This window comes from Sapajus apella, unplaced genomic scaffold, assembly GCF_009761245.1.
Source record: "Sapajus apella isolate SASKATOON/1434 unplaced genomic scaffold, GSC_monkey_1.0 scaffold37, whole genome shotgun sequence".
Classification (NCBI taxonomy): domain Eukaryota; kingdom Metazoa; phylum Chordata; class Mammalia; order Primates; family Cebidae; genus Sapajus; species Sapajus apella.
In genome coordinates, this window is record NW_022436977.1 from 17025327 (window position 1) to 17044021 (window position 18695).

The window sequence follows — 18695 nt, forward strand, 5'->3', positions numbered from 1 at the left end:
AGCTTTACTCAAGCCTGACCCGGAGATGCCTGTATTATAGCTTAATTGCATTAAATCCCTAAAGCATCCAAATCACTAACATTAAGGTACCAAGAAGGAATTAAAATTGTTGCCTTTAAAAAATCTTTGTATTTATGTTCCATTGAAAGCCCACTAGACGTGAATAACTGGACCCCTCATGATTCTGACATTCTTACACTAGAGACGTACCACTTACCTACACAAATTGCAACCCCTAAGTAGGCAACAGTGGTGATGAAAATGGCCAGCATGGTTCCTCTGGGGATGGCATCCTGGGGATCCTTTAAAAAAATAATGTGGCAGTAGAAGAATACAGAGCAGAATAAGAACCATAGATCACTTGGAGTTATTTTCATATTTTCAGATTTTTAGGTGAGCCTACCTGAGGCAAGTTCTAAGAAAAGATAAAACCAATGGCAAGTTGATGGGCTTGAGTTTTATTATGGACAAACACAAGGTGTACAGAGTGAATAAAGAAACCTGTAAAATTTTCAGCTGAACAGAAGAGATCTCTAACTGTCCAGAAGGAAGTTTCTATAGAAAAATATAGTAGGTACAGTAGTTCACTCACCAAGGCCTCATCCTTCTCTTTATCTCCTATAAATTTCATTTAAATGTATCATGTCTTGAAGTTGTAGGGGAAAATATACAAACATATCTGGCATGTTGATGATATCTCTGTGTGTATTTGTTTTATACTGAGCATAAGCTTGCCTATAAAAAATCACTTTTGACTGAGCAAAAAGGATGATCTACTTACTAAATTCTTCAATCCCTTAAATTCCCTATTTGGAATCTAGTTCAGAAATATCTACAATGGGAGATATTTAATTTTCATAAGCAGGCATAAAGAAAGAGGGAAATTCAAGCTTATACCAGAAAATGGGCTTTTCTGTTGCTTATAAGTGTATATACATTCACTGAGTTGACTTCACATCATATTTAATTTGCCATTTTATATCCTATTGGGGGGGGCTAAATCATAGCAAATCAATTTTTAAGTAGCATATTGAACTGTATTCAACTTATCAGGAATTATTAAATAGAAATTTTAATGTCTTCACTTATACAGGACAGTGCCTGGCATATAGCAGGAGTCAATATCTATTGAATTGAAGAAGGACAGTCTCAGCAGGTATGAGTGCCCCCACCAGAGCACGTTAGACTCATCAATACAAATAAGCAATCAATACAGTCAAACAAAGTTTGTGTTTGAAAAAGAAAACTTAAACATGTGAACAATCCATCAAAAAGGTCACGCATAGTGAATGTAGACGCAACTTGACAACTGGAAGCCACAACTGAATCAAGCAAACCTGCCCCACATGGCAGTAAGTCAGCCCTATGGAACCACTCTGTGATCATTAATTCCTCCCCACTCTTCTAGGAATATCTGCACCACGGTTTGTTCTGAGACATAAATACCCACTCTCTTCCTTCCAAACTATTGTTGCCAGTGTGGCAGGTGTATGCAATGGGGCAGCACGTAGAAGGAAAAAGAAGGCAATCATGCTGAGATGGGACCAGCTGAATCCCCCAATTCACGTTATGTTCCAAAATTTACTTTGTTGATGAAGAATTTCTTGAGATCTGAGTAAAATGTAAAGAACTGACAGTGGGAAGAATGAAAAAAAATATGTAGTGTATTTTATATATATATGGATAAGAGGTGAAGATGGAAGGCAGTTTTGTACCTAAAACATGAAAACTTAGTTTTTGCCAAGGTGCTGTGGCTCACGTGGCTAATTCCAGCACTTTGGGAGGCCAAGGTGGACAGACCACCTCAGGTCAGGAGTTCGAGACCAGCCTGGCCAACATGGCGAAACCCCATCTCTACTAAAAATACAACATTAGCTGCATGTGGTGGTGCGTGCCTGTAATCCCAGCTGCTTGGTAGGCTGAAGCACAAGAATCACTTGAACTTCAAGGTGGAGGTTGCAGTGAGCCGAGATCGGGCCACTGCATTCTAGCCTGGGTGACAGAGAGAGATACCGTCTCAAAACAAACAAACATCCCCAAAACTTAGCTTTTATTTTAATCTATCTGCTACAAGCTCTAAAATGACTTAAGAGGGGTCACATGAGAGTCCATCATGACCCTAAGACTGATTTTATTTATTTGTTTGTTTGAGACAGGTTCTTACTCCGTTGCCCAGGCAGGAGAACAGTGGCTCAATCAAGGTTTACTGCAGCCTCAACCTTCCTGTGCTCAAGTGATCCTCCCACCTCAGCCTCCAAAGTAGCTGGCATGATAGGTACACACCACCTTGCCCAACTATTTCTTTTTGTATTTTGTAGAGACAGTGTTTTGTCATGTTGCTCAGGCTGGTCTCAAGCAATTGCCCACCTTTGTCTCCCAATATGCTGAGTTTACAAGCATGGACCACCATGCCCAGCCATTATCCAAAGACTTTAACATAGAAATCTGGATGCTGATACATTAGTGTATGATCATATATTCACATTGTCTGGTCTGGTTAGCTTTCCCCTATATAGGGTTCAGGAGAACTTTGACAAATTATCAGGTTTTCACTTGAAATGCAGTTTCCATCCACAAGCAGTAACCCAAAATCTAACCTTCTTTACCTTTTTTCATTAAATATGATATTTTTCCTTAGAACAGAATACAAGCCATCTATTAGATCCCTGTTTTTTGGGTATATCAATTACATCCTAATTTTGCTTCTCTGAAATCACTTCTTAGCTTTCTTGATTAGACTTGGGTATTTTCTAAATCTTCTCCCAGGTGCTTATTTAGAGATTGCCTGTTAGTGCATTATTAGCAAATATAAGATTCTGGAATGGAGCTTTGTAGCATGCTCTTGTGCCACTGGCAGCCTGAAGTGCCTTCTGGAGAGGATTCGGAGGCTGTGAGCAGGGCTCTGGATCCTGCCTGCCCTATAGTGTGCAAACAGCAAATGTTTTCTAAATTGAACTGAATCCATTATGTTTTGTTTCTAGTCTCACTTTCAGAGAGAAATAGTATCTACAAGTACTGAAGTTTCCTCCCCATTTCCCAACATATTGTCACCTCCCAGAGCTTAACATTCCTAGACACTCCAGCTTGTGGCCATGTTACTACCTCTCGAAGTAGGCTCCTCTCTTGATTTTCATGACTCCACTGTCTTTTGATTTCTTCTACTTCTCAGCGCTGTCTCTTTTTTCTTCATGGACTCGCTTTCTACCATTAATACTTTGAATGTCTGTCTCCCTCCATGCTGCCTCAAACCGCCTCCCTCTTCCCTTTTGCAGATACCTGCATGAACTCACCCATGCCATGGCTGCCAGCCCTGCCCTAGTTCCTTTCAGAGCTCCAGACTCATAAATCTAGCTACCCACTCACTGGACATTGCTGCCCCATGTCCCTCTGCCATTTTCAACCTCAATGGACAAATGTGAGCTTCCTTCTTCTCATCCACTATACTGTGGAATCAATTCAACAGGTTACAACTAGCATTAAAAGAATACAACAGAACTGATGTGAGAATATCAGAAGGCATTGCTTGCAATAAAGCAGGGAACTCTTTGGGGAAATTTTTCTAAGTGTGCACTTGGTTGTGATATATAATGTTTCTTACTGTGGATCATAGTAAAAAAACCTTTTTTTTTTTCCTATTTCCTTTCCAAACTTTAACAAAAGCTGACATCTTTGGTTCTTGTCCTCTGCATGGCCTTAAATCAGACCCATGTCATCTCTTGTCCAGACTCTTAATAATATTCTCTAATTGGTCTTTCTGCCTCCAGTCTTTCTACCTATTACACCCATTCCCCACCTTCCAATCCACCCTCCACAAGCTGTTAGCAGGTTCTCTCTAAAACACGTATTTAATCATGTTACCCGTTTGTCTAACCTCCTTAGAGTCTCTAGCTAGTTGGGGGATAATATTCAAATTCTACCATCTGTAGTTAAAAGGACCCCTGAGTTCTGTATAGAGTAAAAGTATATAGTATACAGTAGTGTATGTGTTAAAAGTTAACCTTAATTATAAAATCATACAAGTATTTTTAAATAAAAAGAATGCAACATTCTACAATAATATTATGACCATGTATGCCCCTAAAATCGTAACAGGCCTTTCTTTGTAGTTTTTTACATATGAACTCAAAATCAAGATATTTCTCAGTAGAGGCTGCTAAATAAATAAAAAGTTCTTTACTAATGTAACAACCCTAAATCAAGTTAACACTTATTTTGAGAGAGGAATTTTAAGTCTTGTCTTTTCAGGCAGAAATAATATCGTCTCTTTCTTTGTTTACTCCCCGAGTACATAGGGCACATAGAAAATTCTTGTAAGTATGTTTATTAATGTATTGATGAAGGATTACATACCCTACTCTGCACATGTAATAATTCTCATTAGCAGCAACTTTCTCAGTGCCTTTAAAAAAAATCCCATTCCTTCTGTTCCAAATGTCCCTCCTTTCTTTGTCCTGTTGGCAAACTTCTGTTCATCCCTCAAAATCTGGATTGAGTATCCCGTCTTCTGAAGAAACAGGAAATTGTGGCTTCCTCTTTCCTTTGCTCTTGATTCTACTCTTGTTTGCTCTGATTCATATAAGGGAAGTCTGTCTCCCCCTTTGACTATGAGCTCCTTGAGGGAGGGGTGAATCTCCTTATTTCCTCAGTACCTGGTATGAACAGGAACTCAGTGAGTGCCAGCTAATCTGAACTGACTACTAAACATCCAATACAAATTAGTTTTTGGGGAGTCTAAAGAAAGAACAATAGTCTTTAATCTAAAGGTGTGTGTATAGTTTGCAGATATATAAATCAGTGACTTCTGATACTCTTCCAAAGCTGAGAAACCAGGAGGTCAACATCCATAACTAAATTTCATGCAGCAGCGATACTACTTGAATCGTTTTAAACAAGTTTCTTAACTTTCTGCACTTCAGCACAATATGTTTATGCCATATTTCTGCTGGAGAATTTACCATAGCACTGTGGCCCCTAACATAAAAAGTCTAAATGCCTTTATTTATTTACTCAGTATTTATTGAGGCTATACCAGCTCTGAGGATACAGCAATGAACAAAATCAAAGGCAAGTCTCTACTTTCATGAAGTTATATTCTAGGGCAAGCACCTCTGGCTCAAGTCCCTCCAACAGCTGTTTCCCTTTGCCTTCAAGGTGACTGAGCCCCATCAGGGTCTCTTAAGTTGAACCGTCAGACACTTCTCACTGTTCCCAGTTTTCTCACGCCCGACTATCTTCTCTGCCTGGAATACTCTGTATTTCTTCATCCATAGCCAGCATCCAGCCTTTGCTTTATGTTCAGCTTCAAAGGTTAGTTTCTTGAGAAAATCATCCCTGATTAACTTAACAATTATTTGTTTCGTATTTTTATTTCACATCCCACTTGGACAATGCATATGGTTTTCATGTATGTATATTTCTTGATGAGTCTTGAAAATATTTCTTGTCTTCCAAAGTTGATTATAAATTTGTTGAGGTAAAACCTGTGTCTTCTACTTTGTGTGGTGTGTGGTAGAAATGGCTTATCATCACCTAATATACATTTCCACTTTCCTCCTTTTAATACTAGAATTCCCTAAAATTTCATCTGGGTACATGGCTGCCCAGATACAGACTACATTTCCCACCCTCCTTTGCAACTAGGTAAGGCCACAAGACTAAATTCTGGCCAATGGAACGTCAGCAGGAACAATACATGCAAGTTCTAGGAATTGCTTGCCATCTACATGCTTATCCCGCTTCCTACGAACTGGAATGTGACCCTGCAGATGAAGGGTGAACCACAAAGTAATAGTGAAACAAGAGAGGTCCTCTGGGTTCCTGTGCTACCTTTTGGAGCAGACCTTTCTTATTCTACTGGATAGCCTCTGGGCATGACTTAACATAAAATTTTAATTTATATTTTGGTTTTTTAGAGATCAGAGTCTTGCTGTGTTGCCCAGGCTGGCCTCAAACTCCTGGGTTTAAGCAGTCCTCCCACCTCAGCCTCCCAAGTGCCTGGAACTACAGACATGTGCCACTGTGCCCAACTGAGCTAGATTTTGTACATTAAAACCTGCATCTTGTTTAGGCCACTGTTGCTGGTCCTTTTATAATATTCCCATATCCTAATTCATACCAGGCTTTTGCAGTAGTTCACACCGAATAATGAGTGGGATGCTAAGTGAAAATGTGATTATTTTCCTTTCCTTTGTTTTGTTTTGTTTTCACTTTTACGGGAATGTTTCATATTCTCATTCATTTGGGTTTAAAAGAGAAAGGGTGGTTCTGGTATTTTTTTCACTGAACTATACTAATTTGGGGAAAATATGTCACACTATCATACTACTCTGTTCTTCTGATATTACTGAAAAAGGCTTTTGAAAGAATTATCTGGAATAGAAATCCAAATATGGCGTTAAACAAGAGAACTTTTAAATCATCAGGAAATCTTGCAGAAACCTACAGATTGAATCTATAGGGTAATATGGTCACATTTAACCTCTCTAGCTTTTTGTGCTACCCACCAACTGCACCACCATCTCCCAGGACTGCAAAGCAGAGCAAACAACATACCTCCAAATCTCCTGAGATATTGGCACCAGCAAGAATCCCAGTAGCTGCTGGGAAAAAAATGGCAAAGACAGAGAAGAAGCCTTCCCCCTTTGTGAAGCGTGGCCCAAAGTTTTCTGCAAATATTGATGCTGCAACATAAATTATAAGAAAATTATCAGGTAGACATTTTTCATAGAGTAGAAGATTAAGTTACTGTTGGCTTCCCTAGCCCTAAATGCAAATACATTCCTATAGTCTCACTCTGTTGCCCAGGCTGGAATGCAATGGTGCAATCTTGGCTCACTGCGACCTCTGCCTCCCGGGTTCAAGCACTTCTCCTGCCTCAGCCTCCCAAGTAGCTGGGATTACAGATGCCCACCACCATACCCAGCTAATTTTTTTGTATTTTTAGTAGAGATGGGGTTTTGCCATGTTAACCAGGCTGGTCTCAAACTCCTGACCTCATGTGATCCACCTCCCAAAGTGCTGGGATTACAGGAGTGAGCCACAGTGCCCAGTCACATTCCTATAGTCTAAATGCAGTGAACTTGAAGATATGGTGTACTCCTGAGGACTTTAGGTTAATATTTGTCAAAAGTCAAAATATGTATCATAAGGTTTTAGATCTCTATGACATAGCTCTGAAAAATCAATTTTTGCGCCAACAGAGATCCAGGCTGCCTAACTTTTTTGAATCTAGAAAAGGTTGAAAGAGGAGAAGATGAAGAATTCTCTCATGACCACCCTGGAATGCCCACAATGACACCACCACCCGCATCCACACACATACACAACTACATTCTCACATGTATCAATACCATAAACAATCAACACACTGGTGTTCTATGCCTTTTTTTTGTAGCTGAAGAGCCTTGTGGGTGCGTCTACTTTACAACTTTGTTACAAATATACTAATCTTTTTACTCTTCACTTCCAGAGATTAGATCTTCGATGCTTATATCAAATCCTCAGTATGGGAGAATAGTATGTTGAGGAGCTTTGCTAATGAAATAATACCATTCCACAGGTTGTCACCAAATTACTCAGATAGAAAGGAAACAACCTAGAAGAACAACAGAAGGAAAAAAGAGAAAAGAGGAGGAAGAAAAATGTGGACAAAAGAACCTGGGATATAAAAATAGGGAAAAAGGCTTAAAGAAAAAAATCTGACAGGAGTGCAAAGGAGGGAAAATAATAGAAAGGAAAAGGATGTTAAGATGCAAAGCAAACCGGAAAGTCTTTATGGAGAAAAAGAATCAGGAAGAAAGAGGTATGTGATATCAAAAAGAAACAAATACTGACAACCGAGTAAATAATGAAGGGAAAGATTTAAAAACTCAGCCGTGGATTCTTGAGGAAGCTAGAGGGGAAAGACAGGCGAAAACAGATAGAAGGAGTAAAAGAAAAAGAAGTCAAATTTCATGCTCAGTGATGTTGTCACAGGATGCTACACCAAGTAACTCCTACAATCTTTTCTGCCTGAAAACCTGACAGTGATGCTTAACTGGGTAATGCTATGGGAAAGCAAGGTGCAAACAAGTCTAGCAGGAAGAAAGAAATGACTACGTTTGACTTTGGTGCTCTGCAGCGGTTGAACAAACTGAGCTGTGTTTCTCTCTTTCTACTATTTGATAGTAACAACAAAAGATTTACAAAGCACTTTCACATCCACTGTCTGACTCGTTTCTCAAAATTCCCTCAGGAAGTTCTTATTATCGTCCACATTTTGGCAGGAAAATCTGCAACCCAGTCACATTAGGAGTTCAGTCCAGCTGGTAAGTGGCAGTGTTGAGACCCAACCTTGTGTCTCCTGAATCCAACTCCAGGCTCTTCCCTGGAGAAATTTACTATCCATTTTATCACTACTTAATTATCACTAGTTCAACTCAGAGATTTGCTGGTTTGAAAGCCTATGGTGTGCCCAAATTTTCTGGTGAAGCACTGGGTTTCAGAAGAGAATGATAGTTTTTGCCTCTCTTATGTTCCTCCAACACACCCGCCATTTCTTTTGGGCTTCCGCACCCACAGGTGGCTTGAGAGGAGAACCAGACATTCCAATGGCTGGCGTTGGGGTGATGGGGATGGTGATGAGGAAGGCAATGGAGAAGGATTTAATGAAAAACAGCCAATGTGTTCCATGTACCTTGGTAATTAAAGAAACCTCTGGACTTCTTCTCATTGTTGGATGGAATGACAGTTCCAATGAAGAAGTTTGCAATGGCAATGAGAAGAATGACCAGAAGAATCACTTGGGCCTGGAATAACAAGGTAAAAGGAAAGCAAATTAGATTTATTTAACAACTTTTTGCATAATTATAAAAGTTGTAAGTGTCTACTGCAGAAAGGCTCTATCTGATTATTTCAGTTATGTCTCTGCTACCAGAGTAGGTAATAAGTGCATCCTTATTAAAATGGCATCTAAATAGGCCTTATTCTACTTCGATGTATAGACCTCATTTTGAATAGAGTATGGGTTTGGGCACTTGAAGGTGACATTTCTGTAACATTCTAAGTAGCAGGTGGGTAACTTCCACCATTGTCCCAGGAATGTAAATGAAGCCAAAAGTTTTAACACTGATAGACTTTAGGGGGGTTTTGTTTGTTTGTTTGTTTTTAGAAGAGCACTTGTGGGTTGTTTCTGTTTCCAGTGCTAACTGCAGGGGTTCGAGAATGCAGAATGATGAATAGAATTCCTGCGATGCCCAGTGCACTTGATGTCAGGCTGCTGGTGTGTGCTCAGCACAAGCAGTCTGCAAGGTTTGCTGGCCAGATGGTCTTCCTTCAGCCCTTCCAATGTTGCAAGGTGTTTATGGCTTGGTGTTGCCATATGCTGTTTCCTTTACCTACAAAGTACTTCACTCTATTCCTTGCATGGCCATTTCCTTCTTTTCATCCTTTAAATCTCAGTTACTCCTCAGAGAGGCCTTTCTTGACCATTTAATCTTTTATATTTTATTTAATTTTGTTTTCCTGAGACAGAGTCTTGCTCTGTCACCCACGCTGGAATGCCATAGTGTGATCTTGGTTCACTGCACTTCCACCTCCTGGGTTCAAGCAATTCTCCTGCTTCAGCCTCCTGAGTAGCTGGGACTACAGGCGCACGCCACCATGCTCGGCTAATTTTGTATTTCTAGCAGAGACAGGGCTTTACCATGTTGGCCAGGCTGGTCTCGAACTCCTGACCTCATGATCCACCCACCTTGGCCTCCCAAAGTGCTGGGATTACAGGTGTGAGCCACTGCGCCTGGCCCATTTAATCTAAATAATAACAGTTACCTGGTCACTGAGGGCTTACAATAGAACAGATGCAGATTTAACTTTATCTGTATTCTTTTATGTAAATAAAACCATTAACAAACTGACAGCTTTATGAAGTAGGCAATATTATTCTCCTCATTTTAAAGATAAAGATGCTGAAGCACCGAAAGTTTAAGTAATTCACTGAAGACCACAGAGATATAAACTGGATGGAAATTCAGGCTCTCTAACTAAAGAGCTAGAGCTTTAAATGTACCCTCTACTGCTACTAAACTTCACTGCCTCACTCAGGGAATACAGTTATCTGAAGTAGGGTTCTCCTGTGTTTTTTCATCACGGTGTCTTGTTGATTCTACTTTTCACAAATTATCTTTTTATATTTATTTATTTGTTTGCCTATTATTCATCTCTTCATAGACCATACGTAAGGATTAAGCCCGTTTCGGTCACAGGTGAATATCTAGTGCCTAGAAGAATGCTTAACATGTAGTAGGCACTTACTTAATTTCTGTTGACTTGTGAATGCATAATCTACAAATAAATGCCATGTAGGAATGTTTTCTATTGACTTACACAAGTGGGAGGCTTTGGCTGTCTTTCTAGGCCTGATGACCACCTGAGATCTAGCTACTTTATCCACAGGCATGTAGGATTATTTTCAACTACACCCATCACTTGAGGGAATTACAAAGGAGGCAAAAGACATGTTTCTCATCATTTAGAAATTTGCTATCCATTTTATCACTAAACTCACAGGGTTTCTGGTTCTAAAGCCTATGATTTGCCCACATTTGCTGGTGAGGTACTGGGTTTCAGAACAAAATGTTAGTTTTTGCCTCTCATATTCTCCCAACACACTTGTCATTTCTCTTGGGCTTCTGCACCCACAGGCAGCTCGAAAGAGGAACTGGGTTTGTGACTGAGAGACCCAGGTTTCCACCGTGCTCCACTGCTGTGGTCATAAGGGGTCTGGGTATAAGGCAGCCACCTTGATGACAGCACAAAGACATAAAACACAGCGGTCATGTGACTTGTGAGCCTGAGTCATGACTGCTTGGGCTTTGCGCTTTGCAGGCTTGGTGTTCCACCTAGCACTTGCCTATTCATTTCACCATAGCAGGTAATAACAGCAATTCTTTTTGAATACGGGGTTCCTTCTACTCCTGCAATTTGTTCAGGACCTGACCAGCCATTGTTGATAACATCATTTTTGAGAAATTTACCTTTGCCTCCCATTCCATTCCAGCTACTGAAATTCCTAGAAGAATCACTACTGTGATGGAGCCTATAATCCGGATGTCATTGGTTGGATCCACCATCATCGAATCACTCTCCTGGGGAAAAAATTATTAAATGGTTAGAGATACAGCTTTTTGTATGCGAATCTTATTGCAGCATTTAGCAGCAAAAAGAGACACTATACAATTATACCTGGGGCCATATAGGTAATAGAAAAATGGAGTATTCATACATTTATGAAGATAAAAACTTGGCATTTTTTTTTCTGTGATAATAAGGCCTTTGATAGTCAAGGTTAGAAGTTAGACATTTTAGAGATTCATTCTAGCTTTTGAAGCTGTTGTAGTACTAAGGAAAAATATGTATACACATACATATTGTGTTTTATTTCAGAAGAATGACTAGCTGTTTCTGTCTGTCAAGGAGAATCCTAGGGGAATAAAAATGAGTGTTTTACAGTATAAATACTGAAAATTAAGTGGTGTACTATTTAAGAACAGATGACACAAACCTGATAATGCAAGTCTTGAAGATTATGTACCTTATGAACTGTAAGCTCATTTATTTATCTAATTTTTATATAGAGGCACTTTCACCAATTAAATTCGGTGAACACTATTGTTACTATGAGAAAAGGGCTGGAAATCAGTTGATATATCATCTAAGTAATGTGCTTGCACATACAACATCCTAGACAGGGCACCTAAACTAGGAAATGGCTAGTTTTCTGGTAAGTTATTTTAATTTTTTTAAATTAAAAAACATTTTTTTTTTTTTTTTGAGATGGGGTCTCTCTTTGTTGCCAGCCTGGAGTGCAATGGTGTGATCCTGGCCACTGCAACCTCCAGCTCCTGGGTTCAAGTGATTCTCCCAACTCAGCCTCCCGAGTAGCTGGGATTACAGGTGTGTGTTACCATGCCCAGCTAATTTTTGAATTTTTTGTTTGTTTCTTTCTTTCCTTTTTTTAAAAAAATTTTTTCTATTTTTAGTAGAGACGGGGTTTCACCATGTTGACCAGGATGGTCTCGATCTCTTGACCTCGTGATCCATCCGCCTCGGCCTCCCAAAGTGCTGGGATTACAGGTGTGAGCCACCACGCCTGGCTGAGTTATTTTAATTTTAAACTTTCTTTCCTTTTGGAAATCTATAACCATAATCTTAGTATTACTGTTGATGGCAATATCCGTTATTTATCTGATGTTTCATATTTTACACAATATTTCATGCACATTATTTCATTTGATCTGTGCCACTCTTCTGTGAAATACATATAACAGTATTATTAACCCGTATTATACATTCGGGAAACAAAGTTCAGAAGAAAAGAGGAAGTAATTCAAACTTTCTTGAATGGTAAAGGTGAGAACCTGGGCTCAAAGCCAGATCTTCTGATGCCAAGCCCAGGCTCCTACCACTATATTTGATGTTTTTCCTCTCATTTAGTTCTAATGATATTGCCTAGTGCCCTAAGAAGGCAAACTAAACTAAATTATCCTGCTTGGAAGAAAAAAAGAAAAGCTTTTAATTACCTTAAGAAGATCTACTACAGTCTCAGCAAATCCCACCACATACATAGCAACAGCGACTGCATTAGCAAAAGCAAAGATCAGGCCTATTGACCCACCGAACTCGGGCCCTAAACTTCTGGAAATAAGATAGTAGGCCCCACCTGAAACAAGAAATGAACATACTTTACATTGAGGAACTCCTAGTATATATGACCAAATGATTATGAACATCTGAGAACATTTACAGCGTGAATTATTTCAATAACAGTATCACCACTTCCTAACAATTTTTGGAATCCTGGTTTACCCCAATGAATAACTTAGCCCTTCTTGGTACTCTCTACTTGATCTGCAATAGAGGTATCCTGACTTAATAAAATACAATCTATTAAAATCTAAATGTAAAAAGGCTACAAATAAGAACACAGCAAACTTTACCAAAAAATGTGTTGTCTTCTTAAAAATATCACTGGAGGATTCAAATTAATAATGCAACTGAAGTAAAATTTTATATCCAAAATCTCTAGGAGTAGGAAAGTCTAGGTAGAAAATGAAGTAGGTGAGGTTTATATTTGTTTTTCTAACTTCCTTTCTGTTGTGTATATACGTTATATATATACATATTTTCAGATATATGTGTGCCGAATAAAACAAGATATCTGTATAGTGTGACGTATTATCCATTCTATTAAACAAACTTGCTCTTCTATGTTTTTAGCTCCAGAAGGGATTATTATTGCTCAATACTCATATATGTATGGGTGTAGCAAGGAGGTCCCTTGCCTGTTGGCCACTGAGAGTATGTGTTTGGGGGTGGTGAGTAGGAAGAAAAGCAGGGAGGGTTTGGAACAATTACTTCGCCCTTGAACACTGAAAAGGTAGTTCTTTTAAATATATATAATACTTCTGTGCACGTGAAGGATGGAACTAGATTGGTCAGCTGCCTAGAGGGTACCTAGGGCAGCTTACTGAGGGTGAAAAGGACTAGATGTTAGGAGGTCTTACTATCACAGACCATGGTAAGATTATGGCTTGCTATACTAAGCTGGCATTGAAGGTGGGTACAGGTGGCACAGGAATGACAAACACGCCCAAAAACAAAACAAAATTACTTTTTTTTTTTTTTTTTGGTGGGGTTTCATCATGATGGCCAAGCTGGTCTTGAACTCCTGACCTCAAGTGATCCACCCACCTCGGCCTCCCAAAGTGCTAGGATTACAGGCGTGAGCCACAGTGCCCGGCCGCACAAAATTACTTTTTACTGAGAAGAAATTTCTTTCACTATAGTAACTCTTTTGGGCTCAGGGGTCAAAGTCCTCTCTAAAAATGTAACATATAGTCTGGGTGAAGCAAATCCCCCTTATTTCCTTTATACAGGTTACCTTAAACAAATGAGCTAGCCAGTTACCTAGGTGAGCTGGGTCAACAAGAGAGACAGGCAGAAGTTGACAGTGGAGGTGTGTCCTGGGCAGGATGGTGTTTTAGAAGGCCCTGAGTAGGAAGACCTGGATAAGGTGCCCAAGCCGATAACCAGAGAAACCAAAGGGGAAGGGGAGGGGCCACAGAGGAAGCTAGAAGAACACGATACATTTCATCCATTTCACTTTCTGCCTAGGCCTGCTTACTCCGAGATGATTTGAAAATAACTCTTTGCTTATGTATTTATTTATTCCCTTTTAATGATATTCCCTTGCCTGTTGGCCATTGGGAGCACAGTGTTTGGGGTGAGCCTCGAGGCCTGAGTGCAGGAGTGGTTTACTGAGTAGGAAGCATCAGCAATGCCAACTGGAGCACTTGAGAAGACCCACGCTGACGGGACCGGCGAGAGAGCCAGTGGGTCTCATCCAAGGTACAAAGAAGCCATATATTTTGCTATAATATTCCATACCTTCTTAGCAGACACATAGTCACTCTCCACTTTATAAACATGTCTCATCACAAGAAATGGGTCATGTCAATGAAGATATTCTAATTTTAGCTGAGAAAAATTTGCTTTGCTGTTTAAATTTTGGATTATTTTGTTTTGTTTTAGGACACTGGTGATTAATTAGCAATATGTAAATTTCACTACCAATAGTAAACTAACTCCAGACATGACTAGTTACCAAGCCTCCAGTCATAAGTAAATTAATCAGCTTACCTCCTCTTACTACTCCATTCGTGCAAATAGCAGACATAGAAATACCTGTGAGTGTCGTCACGACCACACTCAGGCCAATGATGATGACTCCAAGACCTGCAAAATCCCCCAAGAAAGGTGTTTGGTTCCAGTACTGACAGAAGTCACCAGTACTTCAGGAAGCAGCAGTCTGAATCTCATCACAGAAAGGTCCCCCTCCCTGTGAAAATCTGAAATGTTCTAAAGAATCCCATTTCATGAAGGTCTAGGAAGCGCCTGAAATGTACTAAACTTTAAAACTGAAGCCAAGGCTGAGAATCATTTTCCAAGGAACATCAGCTAGACGTGTGCAGATAGCCTGAAAAAGAAAACGTTTACCCAAGGGAGGTGCACATCTATAACGCACGACCTACAATGTGCCAGAGAGATCCGTTGGAAAAGAGGCCAGAGAAGACCAGGACTATTCTAAGTGTACCTTAGGCTTCCTTCGGCATCCAGCTCCGCCAAATAGCCAGGCTTCAAGAACACGGGGCTACTTCCTTGTTCCCATCAAAAAGAAGTATAAAAAATTGTTTGCCTACCCGTAGCAAGTGATGAGGGCATTAGATATCTTAGAGATTTTACCTCCACGGACAAACCCGTTAGTTGCTATTGCAGAAGTTGACAACCCAGTAATAGAAGTTACCATGGTGGAAAGAAGAATTATGAGAACTCCAAGACCTGTTAGCAATGAAAGATAGAAGATATTGCATTTTACTTTTCTTCCTTGGATTCCCTATTGCTGCAAGCTACACTGCCTTTAATTTAAGTTTTCAGGTCCATCCCTCGGGCTCCAACGGGGTTTCTCTGTGCTAAGGAGAAACTGGTTTGCCTGGCATAAGGATCAAGTCGAAGAACTGCTCATTATGATGAAGGATGCTTTCCAAAAGTAAACACAATCTAAAGTGCGGCCTTGGAAAGGAAAAGTTGACTTATGCTGGTGTACTGGGAGAGAGACTCTCCTGGTTGTGAAAAGAGAAAACATGGCATTTGACCTTCTTTCTTGCTTGAAGGAACCTGAATGAGAAAGTTGGGGGTTTGACAAAGGTTAATTCCTTCCCCATTTTTCTTACATCTCTTTGCCTGATGGGGGAAAAGGAACCAACTTGTATTACCTTTGAAAACACTCCAGAAAGGTCAGTGGTGAACTATTAGAGCCTGTGTTGCCTTTACCTTACAAATGATGGTGCGGGTCACAAGTTTAATTACCTCCTCTGACATATCCATTTGTGGCAATAGCAGAGGTGGATAAACCAGTGATACCAGTCACTGTCACGGCTAAGCCGATGATAATCACACCAAGACCTCAGTTGAAAGAGGAAAAATAAAGGTATTAAATGGTGGAAGAATTCATTGGATCATTTACATAAAAGCCAACATATCTAGGGTAAACATCAAAGGACCATATTTGAGTTTAACAGTTTGGCCAGGAAATCACCATGGAGTACATGCTTAGCTTTGAAGTTTTCTGCTTGTAGTAGCTCAGGTTCCAGAAAACTCAAGAGCTAAAATGTGCAGTACTAAGTTGTACAAAACAAAACCACTAGGGCTGGTCAAAATTTAATGTGAACCCCATCTTATTATTATTATTATTATTTTTGGAGACAGTCTTACTATTTTTTTCAGGCTTGTCTTGAACCCTTGGCCTCAAGTCATCCTCCTGCCTCAGCCTCCCAAGTAGCTGGGGCTACAGGCTTGCCCTATTGTACTTGACAGAATCCCATCTTTGAAGAAGTTCTAGGCACCTATAAACATGATAATTGGCCTACAATTCCAAGCTGTCAGCATAACTAGAGATTAAATGTTCACCCTTCCAGGCTACTATCTTTTTATGTACATTTGTTCACACAGGGGTGGAGAACTACATACAGTATAGCAAATTATTCATCTGACAGATGGGTAAAGTGGAAAGAATCAAATTAAACGACATTAACTTATTGACTGTGTGAATTCTGGAAAGTTACTTATTATTATAAGTCATTTTAAATAAATAACTAAGCCAAAAATAGCAATGAAATTAGAAAGAATGCACGTGTAAAGTGGCTAGCATAGCCCATGGAACACAGTACACAATGGTATTGCTTTTTGATCATATCCACAATAGTCATAATATTTATTGCTTTTTAAAAACCTACTATAGACCCATCTTTGTGGCAGGTAATGCAAGAAACAGAAGGCACAAATAAAATGAAATTTAAAAACCTGCTCCAAGGATTTTATGGCTCAGAAGCTTGAAGATTAGAAGAAGAGGGAGAAAATGGTAGAGGTCAGAATTGAAGGAAGGTGTGACTGCTTTGAGCTTCAAAAAACACATAGCTAGGAGGGTACAGAAGGTTAACAGAATATACCACTTTGGCATAAGAATTATTTGGAGCTGAGACAACAGAAAAGAAGCAGATACAAGAAAAGCTCTCAATCCCCTTTCTATTTATCTAAAAACAGGACATAAATTTCTCCTCCCTCCCCTCTCTACCAGGAAGCAGAGAAGCTGGTCACCAGAGACAACTTTGAACTCTGATCAGCCTGACAAGGCACCACAGCCATCTACACAGCAAGCTATGCTAACTCTCATCTTCCATTCCCTTCCCTATGTATTTACCTTGCCACCATTTGCCACCCTATGATTAAAAAGTCCTTTTCCTTTGTTTTGTCACCTCTTTACAATTTAATTGTTCTTTCGTTAAGATGATATGTAAGCCCATGTTCTAACCACCCCTTTAAGTCACTCATCACTGAGTGCTCCCATGTGTATGTACCATGTACATGTTAATAAATTCTGTTTTTCTCTTACCAATCTGACTTTTGTCAGCCTAATTTATAGGCCCCCAGCCAATGAACCTAAGATGGGTAGAAGATAACCATTTTTTCTTCCCTACAATACCCTCTTTAATGGAGGCTGACTCAGAATTCAGGGAGAGGGCTGCGGAGTTACAGCCACTGAACTCACCCTGGCTCCATCCAGAATGCTCTGGTTTGGGCTCTTTGGTAAGCTCCCTCATGTAAAGTTAATGCTCCATAGTTGTTGGCAGGCTCTCTTGTCCCAAGGATGGTTAGAAGGGTAGTTAGCCAAGAGAGGCTGTGATCTCTCTGGCCATGCCCCAAGAGAAGGGAAAGTGGAAGGATGTTAAGGGAAGCAATGGGAATAAGTCAAGGTATTAAAGGCTGGTTCTTTTGCCCTTGGCCATCCCCTGGCTCTAACAGGAGACTTTAGGCTATTTTGCAGGTTAAAGAACAGTATGAAGAGGCTAAGGACAGGCTGCAAACTTGGACCACATTGCTTTGGACCCTGTAGACTCTTAAAAGCTAGAAGTAATAAAAAATAGTTGCACTAAATTAATTCTTCATATCTATTGCAGGGATACTATGGTGAGCAGTGCCTCTATATAACTATGTGGCTTCAGGTCCTTGTGCCACTAAAGGTGATTTATTTTGCATTTGTTTTGCTCCTGACTTTTTTGGAAGAGGCTTGACAGAGAGTGTTTAGCATACCCCAGAAACTCTACAGGACCATATAATTTGCATTTCATAACATTAAACCTACTCCAACCTTATTATTTCCTTGCTGTTATTTTCCTTTTGACTCTAATTTTCTCAACAATTCTTAATTCATCCTTTTGCATTGTATATATTTCTACAAACCATTTGAAATCTTTGAACAAAGTTTTATACTTTTGAACAGCAAGGGATTTGCTTCTTTCTCACAACAAACATAAAATCCCAGGGTAGAAGGCAGCTTGGAGAACATTCAGTTCATTGTTTCTGAAATTGTGGTTCTTGAACCACCTGCTTCAGGAAATGCCTGGGGTGCTTATTAAGAATGCTTAGACCTACTGAGTTGGATCTTTAAAAGTAAATCCCAGGATTCTGCAGTTTCCTAACCTAACTTTCCAGATAATTCTTTTGCATCCCACAGTAAGACAACTAAGCACCCTTAGCCTATCTCAACTTGTGTCTACCTGTTCAGAAAGGTACTCTAGCTTTATCTTCAAAGAATTCATTGC

General features: G+C 39.8%; 1 protein-coding gene across 5 annotated transcripts in view; it reads right to left on the reverse strand.

Moving 5' to 3' along the window:
• Positions 1–18695, reverse strand: part of SLC12A1 (solute carrier family 12 member 1) — a 100306-nt gene that overhangs the window by 65608 nt on the left and 16003 nt on the right. The window contains exons 5-11 of one of the 5 annotated variants that reach the window (XM_032297528.1): positions 15280–15375; positions 14677–14772; positions 12558–12697; positions 11013–11123; positions 8675–8786; positions 6553–6680; positions 218–302 (exon numbers count right to left, since the gene is read on the reverse strand). In XM_032297528.1, the coding sequence (XP_032153419.1) occupies positions 218–302; positions 6553–6680; positions 8675–8786; positions 11013–11123; positions 12558–12697; positions 14677–14772; positions 15280–15375 (768 nt within the window). Of the gene's footprint in view, positions 1–217; positions 303–6552; positions 6681–8674; positions 8787–11012; positions 11124–12557; positions 12698–14676; positions 14773–15279; positions 15376–15903; positions 16000–18695 lie in introns of all 5 variants that reach the window. The other 4 variants (XM_032297531.1, XM_032297529.1, XM_032297530.1 and 1 more) reach the window with 4 other exon arrangements.